We start from the raw sequence: 18750 nt of genomic DNA, 5'->3' as shown, positions 1-18750 counted from the left end.
TCTGAGGCTGCCGGCTTCTATTTAGTCATGCCTCCAGGGTCAGGGTGCTTGAAACGCCTGAAATAGGCTCAGGTAGCGAGTCCCTGGATGGAGGACTCCATGCAATGACTGCTCACCCCAAAGTCTAGCAGACCTGGGGTGTCTTTTCATGGGCCACCTGTTTGGGGTTCTCTTTGTCGGCATTTGAGCTCATTTGGCATCGAGGAGCTATGCTATGGCTAGTCTTTTTGGATGTGCAGAGAGAAATGCTAAGGGAGTGCTTGAATCGTAGAGAGAAGTGCTGCTGCTCCTTTGAATTATTTTTTGTTTAGTTTAATAAGATGCCATGAGGAAACCAGATGATCTACTAACTGGGATTTATAGATATTCTTATCTGCAAAAATCTTAGGACAGAAAGGACTAGAAAATTCCAGCGCTTTATGTAACATGCAGAGGGAGGTCTGGTCCCAGCTTCTTGTGTCAGTGATTCTTGGGGGAGGGGCCACGAGGAGCCACGTCGTGCCCTGTGTGACTCACCCTCCGCATCAGTGGTGTCCTAGGCCTGTCTGCTTCTCTCCACCCCCAAGGAACTTGGTCTTTGAAAAGCCACAAGCCTGCCTCCCCTCCCTAACTGCCTCTGCGCCCCGTCCAGAGGGAAGAACAAACCCTCAGCTGGCAGAGGCTAGAATAGAGGTCTCGTGTTCACTGTTAACACAGTGGGAAGAGATGCTGTTGCCTCCGCCCTGGACAGACTCCCGGGTGCACCTACCTTTCCCAGAGGCACAGTGGGGCCCAGGTGGAAGGGCTGCTCGCAAGTCCGTGTCCCGGTGCCCGGGGGCCAACTGCCAAAAGGACATGGTGGGCGCAAGCAGCGGCCTGGCACCAGATGTGGGGGGCCTGGATGTGCCGCCCCCTCTGTCTGCAAGGGTCTAGTATCTTCCCTCACTGCCTCCTTGGCTCTCAGTGAGTTCTAGCACATTTTGAATCCACATTTTTTTCCTAGTCCTATAGAGGCAAGCCCAAGTCCAGCGATTTAAATGGTTTCAGTCTAATGGGTCTCGCTTCCGAGGAGGACACGTGCTCTGGCCCGCGGAGTGCGTCTGATTTTTCTGAAGACATCGAAATGCACCTGAGATGACCCCAAGTCCTTCTCTTTCATTTTTGACTTCTCACCACCTGGACCATTAATTCTGCTGTCAAAGGGGGTGGGGAAAGGAGAACATTTCAAAGCAAAGCTGATTTGGTCTCTGAACCAGCTTGTCTTCTAGGTTGTACTTCACCCTGAGGAGAATCAGGAAGGACAGTCTATAAGCCCCTGAAATGCAATTTCCAAAGAAACACGAACTTCACTCGAGTGGCTCTGCAGCTGGAGAGCCTCAAAACCAGTTCCAGATGTTCTCTCCCTGCGTTAGCAGGAAGGGGGTTTCGGGCAAGCTGGGGGCAGAGTGCCCTTGCTTTTACCTACTCTTAGAGTCCCCTTTGCAGTTCGTGTCGCCTCACTGGGCTCTTCAGGGAAGTGCTTTGAGCACCTGGGTCCTTTTTGGCTGTGCATAGCCCCCGCCACTGGTCAGTCAGGACATGCTGCTCTGAGCTGGTCAGTTTCTGCAAGAGAAGCCCTCCCGCTGTTTAGGGTCAAAAAGCAACAGTGCTGGGAAAGTAAGTTAGCCAGGCTGGGGAGGAGCCTCCTGCAGAACACCCTCAGGTGAACACAGCAGCCTCCGCGGCCACCTCCATCCAATGTAGCGTGGGGCCGGCCTCCAGTCTTGGGAGAAGCAGCATCCAGAGGAATGGCCCATCTGTAGGCTGCCTCTGGAGAGAGCTCCACTGGGACTCCACTGCCCAGCGAGAGCCATTCCAGGTGAGGCCCGGCCCTGCAGGCTCCTCCTTTCCCAGCCTGCACCCCACCGCGCTGTGCACAGCGTGTGATGGCAGGAGTGTGTCCTCATTCATGCTTTGCTTCTTAAGTGTGCTTGAGACATGTTGGCATTTGTGCCTGACTGCTCCCTGAATCATCTTCTTAAACCGTGGTTCTATTGTCTGAGCTTAAAGATGTGTACACATGGAAACGGTTCTGAAAATGTAAACCACATATGAGCACGTACAGTGTATAGACAGTATTCCAAAGACTTTGTACTAATTCTCTCTTTAATTCTTACAGCAAACTGAGTAGATCGCTACTATTATTCCCATTTTTAAAAAGAAAATAAGAACTCATCCCTGGTCAATAATCACCAAAAAGCTAACCATGGTAATCGTGCCAGGTTCTGTGCATTTGTATATATGTACACACACCAAGAAATACCTGTATACGATTTCACATAAATAGGAGCACGAATATTGATGCCTAACCTTTTTTCACTTAACAGTGACTCTACAACATCTTTCCATCCCAAAAGTGAATCATTTTTAACACTTATATTACAATAATATACTTAATTGGTCCTTTATTGCTTTCCTATATTTTGCTATTGTAAACATCTTTTACATATATCTTTTCATATGTGTTTAGTTCTCAATTTTAAAAATAAAATTGCTGGGTTAGAGGGTGTGTACATTTTCTGTTTTGAAATACATCACAAATCGCCTTCTAGGAAGTCGGAGCAATATGACCTCCCACCGCAGGCTTGGGAGGCCTGTTTCTGCCAGTCCTGGCTCTTCACTCAGAATCCAGCGGGAGTTTTGTGAATTTGATGCGGTACTAAGAGCAGGGCCTTGTCACTCTGCGAAGTCTGCCAGTGTGAGAGCACGTCTGTGTTGCTGCCTGGATTTCTTTGATAAATAGGAGGGTTGAGTCATCTTTTCCTATTTCAGTTGGCATTTGGATGTCTTCTTTTGTGAATTATCTGCATATTCTTCACCCCAATCCTTTTAACCCCCTTGAGGTCAGAATTTATCTTCCTTTTTAGTGTGTTTTTTGTTTATTCTCATCCTGCCTTGGTCCTCTGCTTCCAATAGTTGTCATTTCCTCACTATCTCATCCATATTAGTACCATCTTAGTCCATATCTCCAGGTATTCATGAAAGTGAGATTAATCACCTGGAGTATTTCACTCATGTGAGTTAAAGCTGCATCGTGACTAATAAAGGAAAGCTGTCGCTGTTCATGGTTCTTCAGCTGGTTGCTTTAGCATCAAGAGTGGGGCTTCAGTACATGTTTTTAGGTTGTATATGGTGTGGTCTGTTAACTGGCTTTTATCTTGCTATTTGTTTCCTTCTCATTCTTAGTATTTAACGTTAATTCCTGTTAAAACTTGGCAGGTTGGGCCCTGGCCGGTGTAGCTCAGTGGTCAGAGCATCGGTCCTCACACCAAAGGTTCAAGGGTTTGATTCCCAGTCAAGGGCACGTACCTGGGTTGCAGGTTCATTCCCCAGCCCCGGTCAAGGTGCATGCGGGAGGCACCTAATCGATGTGTCTCTCTCACATCCGTGTTTCTCCCTCTCTCTCCCCCTCTCCCTGCCCTTCCACTCTATCTGAAAGCAATGGGAAAATATCATCGGGTGAGGATTAAAACAACCAAAACACTTGGCAGGTTGGTACTGATGCTGTATATTATTTTAGTAATAGAAATCTCGCTCTGTCATTAGGCGGGGCTCTACGTGAAGCCCGGCCTTCCCAGGAAGCCCATCCTACCCTCTGTACTAGCAGTGTGGGTGCCAGACCTCCTTTGCTCTTTCATCCCTGGGACAGGGTCTAGGTTTCTTCCACAGTCATTGCCAAGATGTAAGTTTCAGCTTCTCAGTTGGATTGTAAGCTCTCCAGGGTCACACTAGTGCAGCGGTTCTGAACCTGTGGGTCGCGACCCCTTTGGGGGTCGAACGACCCTTTCACAGCAGTCGCCTAAGACCATCAGAAAACACATATATAATTACATATTGTTTTTGTGATTAATCACTATGCTTTAATTATGTTCAATTTGTAACAATGAAAATACATCCTGCATATCAGATATTTACATTACGATTCATAACAGTAGCAAAATTACAGTTAGGAAGTAGCAGCGAAAATAACTTTATGGTTGGGGGTCACCACAACATGAGGAACTATACTAAAGGGTCGCAGCTTTAGGAAGGTTGAGAACCACTGCGCTAGTGCTTCTCTGGGGGCCTCCAGCATCTCCAGAATGCTTACTGCGGTGATGAACTCAGAGTTAGGTTTCCATCCACAGTCATGCTGCTAATAAGTGTGCTGAGTCCAAGAAAATCAGAAAAACCCAAGACCAGGTTTGTCTTTGCCACTTACCAGCGGAATGGCCTTGGGCGAACTTCACCATCTCTCCCAGGCACGGCTTCCTCCTCCATGAAATGCAGTGCTAATAACACACTTCCTTATTGAGTGCCGTGCAGGTCAGTGCCCGGGGCACAGTCAGCCCAGTAATCGCAGCTGCAGAGACACTCGGTGGCCCCCAGTCTCAGCTCTGACGTCTCTCACTAACGTTGATGGGAACATACCGACCTAGGGGAGCTGGCTGAGGTGGCAGTGCACCGAGTTTTCCCAAGAGTGTCCCTGAGGCTCCGCGCCCTCTGCTTACAGACCCTGTGGAGTCTGAATCTGTTTGGGTTTTTTTCCCCAACACGGAGCCTTCTAATCATTGAGGGGCTTAGTATGACACCACAAGTTTAAAGCATGCCAAGTTCCCTCATAGGCTCTGCCAATGTTTCTTAAATGGGAGTATGAGTGCCTGCATGCGTGCACACACACGTGCATGTGTGTGTGAGTGTGTGTGTGCATATGCGTGCAAAATGTTTGGAAGAAGTAAAGATGGGATCAAATTTTGCCTGGCATCACAACTAACATCTCTAGTAGCCCCTAAGCATTCTGCCAAGTGGACTCTAATTGGTTTCCTTTTGTTCTATTTTTACTTTGTAGGCATTTTAATGTATAGGGAGCCAACCCCTTCAAATGAGACATTTTGTCATTACAACATGTTATTTAGCTTAACCGCCACGGGCCCAGCTCGGCCACATTGAGGACCGGGGAGGAGGGTTCTGAGCCGTAGCTGTCCCCGGCCTGACCACAGCGGTGACCCACAGTCTGCCGTGCACATGTCCCAGGACTGAGCAAGCCGCTCAGTCTCTGCGTCGTGGGCTCGGCATCTCCCCCGCATGGTGCAGCGCCGGCCCCTCCTTGGCTGCCTCGGTGGCCCCGCTGTGGCACGTAGCAGGAGAGCCCTTCTGGCCCACGTCACCCTTGTGTGCTGATTAGACGGGAATCAGCAAGTCTGTTGAGCGCACATGTAATGTGACACAGATGTGGGACATACTACAGATCTTTCTGCTTTGCGAATTTTCAGCTTTTTGCATTTCATCAGCGTTGCTTATTATTTACAGAATGTAACTCGAGACAGCAGAACAGATTGTAGTTTTTATAAAAGGTTTAGGGGGTGATGGGGCCTCAGGGGATCTGGGAGAAAAAAAATCCAGTAGTGCGGAATGTTTGCTGTCCAGACCAAACAAACCAGTTTGCCAAGGGCTGATGGACTGTGGCAATCAGTCCATTCATGTTCGCACTGGGGCACTTAATTAGAAGGCAGCTCGGCCTTCCTGTCACCAGGTGAACAATAATCTTTTGTCACCAGGTTGAACGTCATGGCACCGGGCAGGGATGTACCCCACTTAGAGGCACCGCAGGGTGTCACCGCTGCCAGCTTGTGCTCGCTTCCTTCCTGTCCAAAGGGAAAGGCCACCCCTGAGCCAGTCCCCATTCAGACACATGGGCGTGCTCCTGGCCTCATTCTCGCTCTGGCTTGATACCCGGGCTCTGTGGCAAGAGCCAGAACAAAGAGAAAAATCCAAGATACTCTTGAGGGCATTAGGATGATGGGCCAGAGCCAGGATGACCAAGGTCAAGAAGGTGCCATCTCTTGGCGGCAGAGGGGCAGGTTTGACTAGTGGTGGCTTTGGCATCTTGAGAAAGCTTGGCCAGGGTTAAATTTGAAGACAAAGAATAAGAAGGCACCAGCTGGCCAAAGGAAGATAAGGAGTCGGTGATTGGTGGATTTCTTTATGTTTCTAGGTCAAAAAGAACCCAAAAGTTGGGATTAAAAGAATGAGAGCCGTACAGTAAAACCCTTGGAAGAAGTTGGTGGAGTTTGAGCCAGTGCAGAGAATCCATCATCGGGAGGTTCTGAGTTGCTTAAGTGTCAAGACGGGGTTGGACCCTCCACAGGGAGCGGGCCCCTGGGCCCCACTGCCCTTTCCTTTCCTGGAGAAGTGCAGCCGGGGCGCTGGGCAGTTGTCCCGGGGGAACACGACCTAGTTGTGGCTTCGGTCAGTAACTTTCTAGTGTCGCTCCTCCATGGAATGACCAGCCTGCTTGTGCTCCAGGGGTTCCTGGGTCAGTCCCAGCCCCCAGCCTATCTCGGAGGAGGAAGAGGAGGAGGAGGAGGAGGAGGAGGAGGAGGAGGAGGGGCCCACGACAGGCTGCCTTCTCCACTCTCTTGGCTTCAGAGGCGGCCCCTGGGGCTCTTCTGCCCCCAGTTGTAATCCAGGCTTGTGGCCGCTGGTCCTTTCCTCTCGTGTGTGTGCTGCGCACCTGCTGTGTGCCCGGCCCTGTTCCAGGTGCTGGGACACAACAATGCAGAGAAGAGACTAGAACTCTGGCCTCACGTGGCCTCCGTTCCGCTCTCACCAGACTTTCCAGGCCTCGGCCCGGTTCAGAATGGGAGCCCCTCCCTGGGAAAGTTGGGGGCTGGAGAGGGCGGGCCGCTGGCAGGCTCTGTGAGCCTCCTCCCAGGGTCTCAGTCTCTCCCTCTACCACCCAGAGTCTGACCTCAGGGCCGACACGGATCCTGTCCACCCCTGTGAGTGTGGCGGCTGTGCATACGCTCTCATTCGCAGGGAGGTTGTACGTTTCAGTGGCCTGGTCCATTCTGAAGTATCTTCTCCTTTTGCACCTCGTCTGTTTGATAGTAAAAACCTGAGTAAAAAGTCCGGCCTGAATGAATGGGTAGGTGGTCTTGAAAAAGCAACAAATCACAGAGCAGGCCCCTTGGGGGCTGCAGCACCCCCAGACCTGCTCAGCCTCGGTCCTGAGGGGGCCCCCGGGGCAGGGTGCTGAGGACAGACAGCCCAGCCCCTCAGTCAGCAGCTCCACTTTCAGGGGTGGATGGCTTCAGGTTGCCTTTCCAACTCCACTCAGAGCAGGTGCTCTCCCTGGAAGACCTCCGCGCTGGTGAATTTATGAATGGCAGTCTGCTAGAGCTCTGGGAATTCCAACCCTAGGAATTGAGCATTTGGTATCATTTCTTGAGCTGCTAGGCTGCTTAGCTCTAGCTCTTTAAAAAAGTTGAAGCAAGTCAGCTCTGGGTGGGGTAGGCCAAGCGAGTGTGCGCCTCTGAGCGAGGCACTGACTCCTTAGAGGAGCCCAAGTGTCCAGACGTCAGGGTTCACAGCGAGCCCTCAGACTCAAACTTCACACCTAAGTTTTAAGTTTTGCACTTAGGTGTTTTAAATTGACTTGACATACAGTGATTGTGGATAAGGGTAGGAGAAAGGGAGACAATGTTTATGATACCTACTGTGTGCACTGTGCTGGGCACTTTCCATATATCTTCTCAATATGATCAATAAGTATTATATTCTCATTTATTGATAAGGAAACAGGCTGCGAGCAACTTCATCAGGATCACTCGGCTAACAAGCGACTGGACTGGGGTTTCCCTCTGTGTTGGTTTCTTCCCGAAGCCTTATGTTCTTCTCCGTAACACACACTCCTAAACTCTGTCTGTCTCCTTAAAAGATCAGCTGTGGCTCTGGACAGTGTGGCTCAGTTGGCTGGAGCGTCATCCGTGACTGAAGGGTTGCAGATTCGATTTCCAGTCAGGGCACATACCTAGGTCTTGGGTTCGATCCCCAGTTGGGGCACGTTCAAGAGGCAACTGATCAATGTTTCTCTCTCTCCCTCCTCTCCCTTCCTCTCTCTCTAAAATCTTTTTTTTAAGAGAGATCAACTTTGGGAGAAGATAGATAACATAATGATTTTTTTTTTTAATTACGTAATCATTTTCTAGAAATCGACCTGAAAATACCTGGTTTTTTAGTCAGTTTGTTGTCGTTAGAATTTGTACTTAATAGGCACGAATCAAGTTTACCAGAAATTGTGTATTTGGGCCCATGTGAAGTATCTTCGGATGGGCATTAAAAGTGACAGTTCAGCAGGGAGCTTGGCCATGGCGGAGGGGTTCCTGTATGCATCTGATTCAGAGTGGTGGACCTAGAACCCAAATTAAGCTTGCCTGCATTTGTAAAATACCTCATTTTTGTGATAGTGTAGAAAGTTGCAAGCCACCTTATAAGTTGTCTACTATTTTTTTTTAAAGCACAGCCTCCCCAGAATGCATGCAGAAGTGAGGGTTTTGGAAATCCAACTCAAGCAGATGTAACCTCACTGTAACGTTGTCCCCTTGTTGGAATTCTTTATGAAGCCAGTCTGCTTTGCCCCTCCCCCAGCCCCATGAACAGGCAGGCTCACCTCAAGGCAGTTCGTTAACAAGTAGTTGTTTTGTTCTTAGATTTTAAATCCCAGTAGACATATCTGTGGCATTAGTCCTACCCACTGTCACAGTTGCAATGTCATGGGGTCCCCAAAATATGTGTTAGGTTATAGGAAGCCTTGACCCCTATAAACAAGTCAGGTGTGAATCCCACTGATGGGAGAAAATTCAGCCCAGGAAATGTCTTCCCCCACCGCAGGATGTCAAATTCCTAAAACTTACAGCGACAGTAATAGAATTTCTAACAACATGATTCAGCGTCTTTCCCACATTCGCAATTGTGACCATACAATGTGGGAGTTTATGTGTTTTTACGCAATGACTTCAGAACTCTAGGGAGAGGTAAGGAGAATGTTGTTAACAAGAAAGCAAAGGGAAAGGGGAATATTTCAGTTTGAAGCCGGTTCCCCAATAAGAAAACTATGTTGGACGTTGGACCCAGCCCACCTTGGGCTTCAGCCACCTGGTTAGGGCCCTTCTCTTGTACCCATGGCAGCCTCTACCGAGGAGCGTCATTGTTATCCTCATCATAGGGAGCATTCTACTGAGTGTTCGTTATGTACCAAGTTCTGTTTGTTATAAACATATACACGTGTTGACTTACTCCTCACAACAACCCCATTACTATCCCCTCATCTATTTCATAGATGAGGAAACCAAGGCTCCGAGAGGTTACACAACTTGCCGTAGGTCCCAGGTTGTAAATGGGGAAACTGGGATTCAGCCCAGGCAGCCTGGCTCCGGAGCCTGTCCTCCCAGCCCTTGTTGCCTGTTTCTGTTCATCTCCTCCATTAGGTTCCATAAGGCCCCTGGCAGCGTGGTTCCTGCCTGTCTCCCTAGAGCCTGGCGCTGGCCTGTGCCTATGATGCTCAGGAAGCGTTCACTGCATGGGGTGGGCGCTGGGGCAGAGGCGGCACAAGCCATTCTCAGGCTCCGAGCAGGCTGCTTTCTGGCCGCTCGGTTTGGATCCTCAGTAGCTTCATTTAGGAGCCAACCTCGACTGCCGTAGGGTTCCTTTCTGCCCAGCCTGGTTTGTGTTCAAAATCCAAACTGTCGTAGGTATTTGGTAGATTTCTTGGTTCGAGTTTTAACACAGTCAGAGCTCAGTAGTTATTAACCCTACATGTTCAGTGCCATCCCTGGATAGGGTCTAGAAAGTGGGTTTCTGTTCGTCATGGGCTCTGATGTAAACCGAGCCAAACTCTAGGCTGTCCCTCCAGGAGAGCCGTCCTGGATGCCCTGCGCTGAGAGGAGCGGCATCCGTGTGGAGAGGGGGTGCTTTCCCCCTACGCCCGGGGAGGGGCTGCACGTCCGAGGACAGAGGTAGCTGGTGGCCCGCAGGCTTCTCCGCCTTCCAGCTGCTGTCCGGCAGTGGCTACCAGGGGAAGCTTAACCACCACACTCCGTGCAGAGTACTGTTTAGACCAGGGGTGGGCAAACTTTTTGACTCGGCCACAATGGGTTCTTAAACTGGACCGGAGGGCCGGAACAAAAGCATGGATGGAGTGTTTGTGTGAACTAATATAAATTCAAAGTAAACATCATTACATAAAAGGGTACGGTCTTTTTTTTTTTTTTTAGTTTTATTCATTTCAAACAGGCCGGATCCGGCCGTAGTTTGCCCACGGCTGGTTTAGACCATTGAGTTCTTTTAGAGACTGACAAACGCTTGATGGAGCCATTCAGTCGAGAATCTTGGTGCCTTAGAACTGTTAGCCATTAGCCACATGTGAAGCGATGGTCCGGGTTGACCCGCTGTTCGCTGCCTACTTGTTTGTGCCGTCAAACACAGTATATATGTATCAGTAAGAGATTTAATTACAACAAAAGTCTGGGACGCACACGTGAAGTAGATGCAGGCACAATCCATCACTCCGTGGGGTCAGTACGCAGGGCCCCTGATGAAGGTGGCATCGTCAGCGCCGGGAAGTCCCCTGTTTGACACACACTTTCTCCTCCTCTGCGATTGTTTTTGAAACTCACGGGGTTGATAGACATTGGCCATGACAGATTTCTCAACCAACTGATAGCTTAAGCTGTACAGGGGCATGTGTATGTGTGTACAACATCTGTCTTCAGCTAATAGCACTATGACATAGTTACTCATCATGTAAGCGAAGAACAAATAATGGCTGGCCACCTGTTGACCCTCGGCTGAAAGGCGAGGTCAGCCAAGTGGAACTGGTTAGGTCTTCCTGTGTCACCTTGTTTGGGTTTGTTGTTGCCTAAGGAGAAGGACAGGGCTGTTTTCATTGCTCTGGTCCTCGGCTGGGCCTCCAGTGCGTGTCAGAGAGCAGTGGCCGGGCGCCGGCTTGGGCATGGACCTCTCTCCCCGGCGGATATCTGCAGTGGATCAGCCACTGTATCAGCAGCCCTTCCCCGGGGAGGCCCGTCCGTGCTGCACAGCCGACTCCCTGACGTGTTCATGGAGTTCAAAGCCCGGGTTGGTTTGGTGCTGACATTTTGGATTAGCTGGTTGACTGGAAGGCCTGCTTCTTTCTATACACTGTGAAATTTGTAAACCGCAGCCGCCGAGGGCTTAAAATGGCCGAGCAGCCCCCAGCTGGCAGCAATTAAGTACACCACAGACCTCTGGCTAAACAAAGGTTTGTGGCGTCAGAGTTGCTGCATATGCACTAGGCAGACTGGTGTTGTAAACTACCTTTCATGTCCAGGTTAGTTAGCAAGAGGCGCTGTCAGCTGCCGAGAGGTGAGTGGGCGGAGTGTTGCCACCTCTTGTTTAATGATCTGTTATCCGCAGGATGTAGTGCCAGACCTGCCCTAGAAGCAGCCTGTCTGGACAGTAGAGGTGAGGGTGAGGAGAGGAGCGGGGCAAGCAGAGGAGGCCCGGGGAGGTCCCGGGGGGTCCCCCAGCGGTGGGCCTGAGAGCTTGGCAAGGATCTTTCAGTTCTGGTGCCCATGGGCAGGCGCCAGCCACTCTGCCTTTTTATTGGACACCATTTCCATTTAGGTAGAGCAGAGAGGGTGGGAATGAGAGGACAGTAAGGTGCCATTTTATACCCATTCGTGCAGCAGAAAGCTGGTGGTGATGTGGTGATGTGAGGCACACTTACTTCCATCTCCCATAGTCCATGGCTATATAAGATGTGGGCTCCAAGGCTCAGGTCCAGAGCCCAGCACCTTTCCTTGGCCTGTTGGGCTCCCTGGGTCCCATCAGAGGAGGTTAGGGCTCGGAGTAAGTTTCCTCTCTTGGGGGCATGTTTTTCCCACTTTAATGGAAGATCGTTTCTTCCGAGGGAAGTGCCTGTGTTAGCGGAGGCATAGCTTCATGACTTTGCCTCCAGGCTCCTCCTTTGCTTTGAAGATCAGTGAACGGGACAGACCCACCCCAGCCCTTTCCATCAGGAGTTGGGATTCTAGCTGGTTTTCATTTTGCCTTGACTTTGTAGACTGTCAGAGCCCAGACTCCAGTCTTCTAGCTCTCCACCAATTTGCATGTCACCTTTCCTTTCTTAGTTCAATAGTCACAGTGGCCCTATCCCTGCCCCCACCCACAAACACATTCATTTATTTACTCATCTAAGGTGCGTTGCTTCTCCCCCGTGAATCAGGCTCTGTTCTAGTTCCCGAGCGAGAAGGAACGAGACAAAATCCTCTTCTCATGTCGCTTACACTCCAGATGGGGTGCCATGCAGGGAGCAAATATTTTATCTAAGTGAGATGTGAAGCTAATGTGTTTTGAGCACGTGACTGACTGATCTAACTTGCATTCTGAAAGGGTCATTCCCATTGCTATGAGGAGAGTGGACCCGGGTGGAAATAGAATAAGGCGTAAGGTTATTGTAATAATCCGTTACCAATCCAGAGGTCATCGTCAGTTGTGACAGAGATGGAGGGATGTTGGATGGGGGATGTAGATGGACATCGAGCCTGCAGAGCTCCCAATGGGTTGGGGAAGATGCTGAAAGGTGGTGAGGAACAGGCCCCGTCACATCTCTCTTGGAGGGGCCTCTGAGCTTCTGCCCCCATAGCCAGACCTCTCCCAGGAGCTTCCTGGGGACAGAATGGTAGGACCCCGGTGGGGAACAGACACTTGGCAGTGTTGGGAGTGACAGTGGGTGTTTCACTAGGTGGGAGCGAGAACGGGGCTCTGCTGCCAGGAAAGCCCACCTCGCTCCCTCCCTTGGTTTCCTTACGTGCCCTGATGGCTGCGTCCTCACCAGCAGTTGCCCACCTCTCCGCCGATGGGTCAGCAGCAGCCTCTCCGCCGCCCTCCACCCCTCAGTCACTAGTTGGGATCTAACCAGCCAGCAGGAGGCCTGAGTCTTGGAGAAGAAGGCATGAGACTATGGCTAGTGGGAGTGTATGATATAAATAAAATCACCTTTTACCCATTCCTTTAGCACAGACTGTAGGGACTACTTTACAGTCTCTTTACATCACTCTGGAAGAGCACAACTAGTAGTTCTTAGGGCACTCTTATTCGTGAGCTTTCAAAAAATCCTCGCTGGATTTCTGGCTTTCCAGCACAGCAAAACAGCATCCCCCAGGTGTGCTTCGGACGTCCTGGCCTGGTGAGTGGAGTGGAGTGCAGGCCTGTCCAGGAGGCGTGGCCAGTGGCAACTTGCTGACTCTCTGCCCATATCATGACCCCAGTTGGCCCCCTGGGGCACTCATCGCCCTTGCAAGGACCTGGTTCTGAAGCGCCAACTCGGGGTGCAAGCCTGTGCCTCTTTTCGATGTGTCTAGAGGGGTGTTGTGCTTTGGTGGAATCCAGGAACAAATAATGAAAAGTACAGCAAGTACAAGGCCGCGGACAGACCCGGCGCACTCTTATCAGTCATCTGAAATATGCACAGCCTTTCCAAGACAAATACGGACTCCTGTTTCTAGGAAAACACCAAAAAGCACTTATCAGTTATCCTGTATGTGGTTTGTGGACAAAGACAACATCACTGCCCGAAAGCCATAGCAAAGCAGATTCCTTCGGGCAGCCGACAGCTGAGTGGCCTGAGTGAGAGCCACTGCAGGACCCGGGCTGTGGCCTGGGGCCCGTCCACGGAGCCTTTCTTCCTCCTCACGTGGTTCCTGGGCCCCTCACCCTGTCCCCAGGCAGCTGAGCGCATCGTAGAAGAAATCCAGCAGCTGGGCACATGCTTTTAAATGCCCACAGTCCCTCACCCTTCTTCCCCACCCTGAAAGTCTGGAGGTGCCCGGATCGAAGTCCAGCAGTGATGACCACAGCAGGCACAGCCACCTCTGGTGGACAGCCACATTCTGTCAGGCACAGGCGTGTCGGGCATTATTTTATTTGATTTTACAGAGAAAATGAACCGAGGGTTAAAGAAGTTAACCGACTTGTCCATTTTCACATAGCTAGGAGAAGGCGAAGGCAAGGTTCTAATTCAAAATTGGTATCTTTAACCCCAATCTCATTGTGCATCACAGTAATTCCAGTCACTAAACGTAGAGTGTGTGTTGTGGTAAGTAGTGGGTTTGTCTTAGATGAAGCTGGGAAATCATTCTAACACCTAACCTCTGCTTCTTGTCCCTTTCCCCACGTAGGACGCAGGCGCAGAGGGTGCGGAAGCCGCGGTGCTGCACGGGGCCCCAGGGGCTGCTCCCCCGCTACTCGGAGAGCCAGGCCGAAGGGCAGGAGCAGCTCTTCAAGCTGACGGACAACATACAGGATGAGTTGTAAGTGGGGAACCGGCCCTGTTGGTTGCCGAGTTGTCTTTTCTGTCTCGGAGTCTGAGACGTTCCCATCTGACCCGAGTATCATCATGACTCTTAGACCTTGGAACTGGTCAGAGATTCCTGGGCCCAAATGTTTTAGAGGTTCAGATAAGCCGCTTGAAAACAGCCTTTTTCTTAAAGCTGTGCTTCTCAAACTGAGTTTCAGAGTGGGGCCTTCATGTTTTATTTCTAGAAAGTGGCAATTTCTTTCTAGATCAAAGAGAGATGATAATAAAATACTCTCAATTTTACAGGGTTTTTTCCAAAACCCTGTAAAATTGTCTTAAACTTTAGTGTTCTAGTGTTTGCTGCTGAAAGCTAGTGAAACAAAGCAGATAAACCAATAATAACTAGTAGCTGAAAATTTGGGGAATGCAATTTTCTTAGGATTTTTTTGTTTCTCTTTGAATGAGGAGCCTTCTATTCCTGGGCTCTTGTAGTATTTTAAACTAGTGAAATTATCCCGTGTTGATAGGATAGAATTCAGTATATCAGTATTTTAGGGTATTCTGTGGGGACTTTTCATATAATATGCTCACTAGCCTAAGTAAGTGTTAGAGCCACCAGCCCAGAGAAAGCAGTTAGTTATGCCTGATGAGTAGCAAATGCTAGTTTAATTTCTTTTATTTATTTTTTATCCTTACCCAGGGATATGTTTATTGATTTGAGAAAGAGAGAGAGAGAGAGAGAAACATTGGTCAGTTGCCTCATATAGATGCCCCAATGGGGAATCGAACCCACAACCTAGGTATGTGCCCTGACTGGGAATAGAACCACAGTCTTTTCGGTGTACGAATGACACTCCAAACAGCTGAGCCCCCGGCCAGCGCTAGTTTAATTTCTTTCAATGGTTATGTATCACTTTAAGATAAAGCAAACGAGGGAAGTTTCTGAGGGCTGTGGCTGCTTTTGGGTTGGTGGAGAAGTGTCCGAAGTAGAGGGTAACCTTCAGTGTCATTGGTAGAGACAGTGGTGAACTGACTCCATCTCGTATTTCTGTAGCAGCATTTGAATGGGGGCATCAGCAGTCAAATCCAGAATCCATTTGTTGCCCGCTGGATAGGATGGCGCCTCCCTGGATGTGTTTGGTGTTACCCGCACCCTCTGCAGTGTTCCTGGAAGGGCTCTTGATGGAGGTGCATTACATTGTCTCAGTCAGCTCCAGCTGCTGTAACAAAACACCGTAGACAGAGTGGCTTAAACAACAAAATTTATTTTCTTATAGTTTGGGACATTGGGAAGTCCAAGGTCAAGGTGATGCCTGATTTCGTTACTGGTGAAGGCTCTCTTCTTGGCTTGCAGGTGGCCACCTTCTTGCTGTGTCCTCACATGGCACAAGAAAGAGAGTGAGATCTCTGTCTGGTGTCTCTCATAAGAACACTAATCCTGTAGGATCAGGGCCTCACCCTTAGGACTTCATTTGACCTTAATTACTTTCATACTCCAAACAGTCACATTGGGGTGAGGGCTCCAACATCGGAAATGAAGGGGGACTTAATTCAGTCCATGGCAGGCGTCATTTGTACATTCTGTTCTTTTAGTCCAGCCTCAGCCCTGGCCATCACTCCAGTATCCAGAATCCTAATGGGGTCTCACTCCAGGGATGACTGTATATTCCTGCTTCCTTGTGGTGAGGATTTGGTGACGTGACTGCTCTTTATGCCACTTTTTAAAATATATATATATTTTTTTTATTGATTTCAGAGAGGAAGGGAGAGAGAGAAACATCAATCATTGATCCTCCTGCACACTCCACACTGGGGATCAAGCCTGCAACCCAGGCATTGTGCCCTGACCAGGAATTGAACCGTGACTTCCTGGTTCATAGGTCAATGCGCAACCACTGAGCCACGCTGGCCAGGCTGTGCCACTTTTCTGGTGGGACTTTTGGCCTTTGGATAGAAGGCCCAGAAGTCATCCTTCAGGTTCAACCTGGCAAGGGCAGAGTCTGCTAGAATGGTGACCCCAGGAGGGCAGGGAGCTGTGTCTGTTCCATTCTCAGAAGAGCCCTCAGCACCTAGAACAGTGCCTGGCACGTCATGGGCACTCAGGAAATGCTTGTGTAGCTGCAGTTTAACATTATATTAATGTTCACTTTTCCTTCTTTGGAGCGGTATCAAAGGTTGAGATTATAAATTACTGTACATTGTGCATTTAATTCCATCTCTAGTCCTTGCGAAATTCATTTTCGGTAGAATGACATGTGCCAGAAGCTTAGGGAGAAAGTGAGCCGCACCCCCTGAGAACAGCCGTGGCAAACTGAAAACGGGAATCCGAGTGGAGTCGCTAAAATAGATTTCCTGAAACTCTTGAAGTTCATGTGAACTGGGGAAAGAGATTGGCATGAGTGAAGTTTGACTAAAGATGAAAACCACGTGTCTCCACGCATGTGGGGTAAATCTCGCCGGTGAGTGTGGAAGGAGGCAGGTGCCCACGGCCTTCCTCTGTGTGCGAGGAGGAGTCGCCAGGGACTCAGCGGTGTTTCTCTGATGGGTCCTCAGCTGCCAGGCAGGGTCCTCCTGGCGACATGAGCATTAGAATCGTCACTTTGCAAGAAAGGATTTTCAGGAAAAGCACACGAGTGCCAATTATACCTCTGACTTTTATCCTAGAATTGTAATTAAGAACATGTTTACAGACCTAATTATTTGCATATTTTCCTTCAGAGTTAACCCCTTAAAAGGATCTTTAATACCTTGCTCTACTGTTCTAACTAAATGTTTCCACATTTTTTTCCAGTTAGACTCACTGTTTCACTTCTGGAAAATATTGTGTAATTACTTCCTGATGCAGCGAAAACCCCACAAAGTCCCAGTGCCATGGTTACTTCAACTTTGTGCTCCCAGATCAAGTTTCATCCCATTTTTTTTTCATTTTATTTAATTAATTAGTATTAAAAAGATAGTTACTGACATGCGACTGAAGGTCTGGCCAGCTGCGGAGGCTTTAGTTTCGAATGAATCGAATATTTCTCTGGTATGTTGCAGAATTACCATTGCTTCCCATTTTTCTCAATTTGGGTTTTGAAATAGGATCCCTCTGGCTTAAGCTGATGTCAAAGTAAAATTTGTCCTATCTGATTAAATTGATTTTTCTTTATGACTGGTGTCTATCTGTAGCCAGGAACCTCATTTTCTTTTAAAAAAAATAATAAAAGTGGCTATTTTATTTCCAATCCTTCATCACAGACCAAGTTACGTACAGAAAAAATGTAAAAAATAAAACAAACATAGCCTATAGATCCACCAATGAGCTAAGTCCTTTCTCTTTTTGATGAAATAAACTCATGCATGGTTAATAAGTTCAGAGAGCACAGGAAGAAATAAAACCCAGAGTAAACTTCTCCCCCCTTACCCTCTTTGTAAACGTAATGTTTAGGTATTTGTGTCTCGCCTGTCCTTGAGCTGTTGCAGATAGAGAGAGAGAAAGCAGGAAGATTTGTTTGAGCACAGGTCATAGTGTTGATTCTAATAGCACGTAATTATAAATACAAACCTCATAGTCAAAACAAGACAGGTCCTTGTGAGGAAGGGATAGAGTTCGGTGGCTTCCTTTTCTAAACCAGGAAATAATCTGTCATAAGCATTGACACCTAGGGAATTGACATGCTTTGGTATGCCACCGAATTACAACTTTCATGTGGCGGGTTTTCCAGCTGTCCTGACCGAGGGTAAGGACTTGCTAAGTCTTTAATCCATAAACGCAGATCTGAGATGATGTTTTACCTTTACCACAGGGTAGGCTACAGCCAGCATGCGAAGTGGCACGTTGACCTTACGATGTCATTTCATTGTCATTTTCTGAGACTACCAAGCATGTACATTTATTGAATCCTGTGCAAGGACGAGTAAGGAATTTGCTGTTTCCTCCGCACGTTTACAGTCTAGCAGGGGTAACAGACAATATCACCAACTATCTGTAACACAGGATTGCTTTTAAAATAGAAGTGTGAGCCATGTGTTATGGGCCACCGGGAAGTGATCAATGCAGCCTGGAAAGCTGGGGAAGGCTGTGGGCCGTCCTGGTCCCGCAGGCGGAGGAGAGATGTGCTGCGGAGAGAAGGGAGAAGGTCCCGTTGCCCATGTGGCCTGGAGGAGGCGTTCCATGCCACCGAGTGTGAGCCCAGACTGGCGTTGGTGATGCCACCGGTGCTGCTGAGAAAGCCCCCGAGGTGGTCGTGGTCTGGGGTGTTGTCCGGGTGCCCAAGCTCCCAGGGTGGTGTGCGCCGTGTGCTCAGCCTTCCTTTCTCTCTGAAGAAACTTTGTGACACTATCCCAAGTCAGCGTTCCTCTTTCTCTTCGTGAAGGAGCGTTAAAGTAAAACTTTTAACCAAAGTCTGAAAACCCTGCTTTGTGTAGGATTAGTAGCACCTACAGCAACCTGAGACAGGCCCCAGAACCCGGTGGCCTCCGGTGCTCGTGTCTGAGGGACGTCCTGGTCCCGAACTCCGTTCCTGCCACGTGCTTTCATTCCCCATCCCTCCGAGTCCCCAGCAGGTCAGAGACTAGCGGGATGCACTCAGGGCCACCTGAGACCCGGGGGCTGTCTTTCTCTGTGTCAGCCTCGAGGTGTCCCAGCGCCA

General features: G+C 49.2%; 1 protein-coding gene across 8 annotated transcripts in view; it reads left to right on the top strand.

Annotated features, from left to right (window-relative positions):
• Positions 1-14148, top strand: part of VPS13D (vacuolar protein sorting 13 homolog D) — a 210316-nt gene extending 196168 nt beyond the window's left edge. For 6 of the 8 annotated variants that reach the window (XM_023745772.1, XM_014446840.2, XM_023745776.1 and 3 more), the window contains one exon: positions 13998-14148. In XM_023745772.1, the coding sequence (XP_023601540.1) occupies positions 13998-14133 (136 nt within the window). In that variant the 3' untranslated portion in view covers positions 14134-14148. The remainder of the gene's footprint in view (positions 1-13997) is intronic. The other 2 variants (XM_023745775.1, XM_014446841.2) reach the window with 2 other exon arrangements.
• The last annotated feature ends 4602 nt before the right edge of the window (positions 14149-18750 follow it).

The sequence above is a fragment of the Myotis lucifugus genome, unplaced genomic scaffold, assembly GCF_000147115.1.
Source record: "Myotis lucifugus unplaced genomic scaffold, Myoluc2.0 scaffold_580, whole genome shotgun sequence".
NCBI lineage: Eukaryota > Metazoa > Chordata > Mammalia > Chiroptera > Vespertilionidae > Myotis > Myotis lucifugus.
This window is presented reverse-complemented; position numbering and strand designations above follow the sequence as displayed.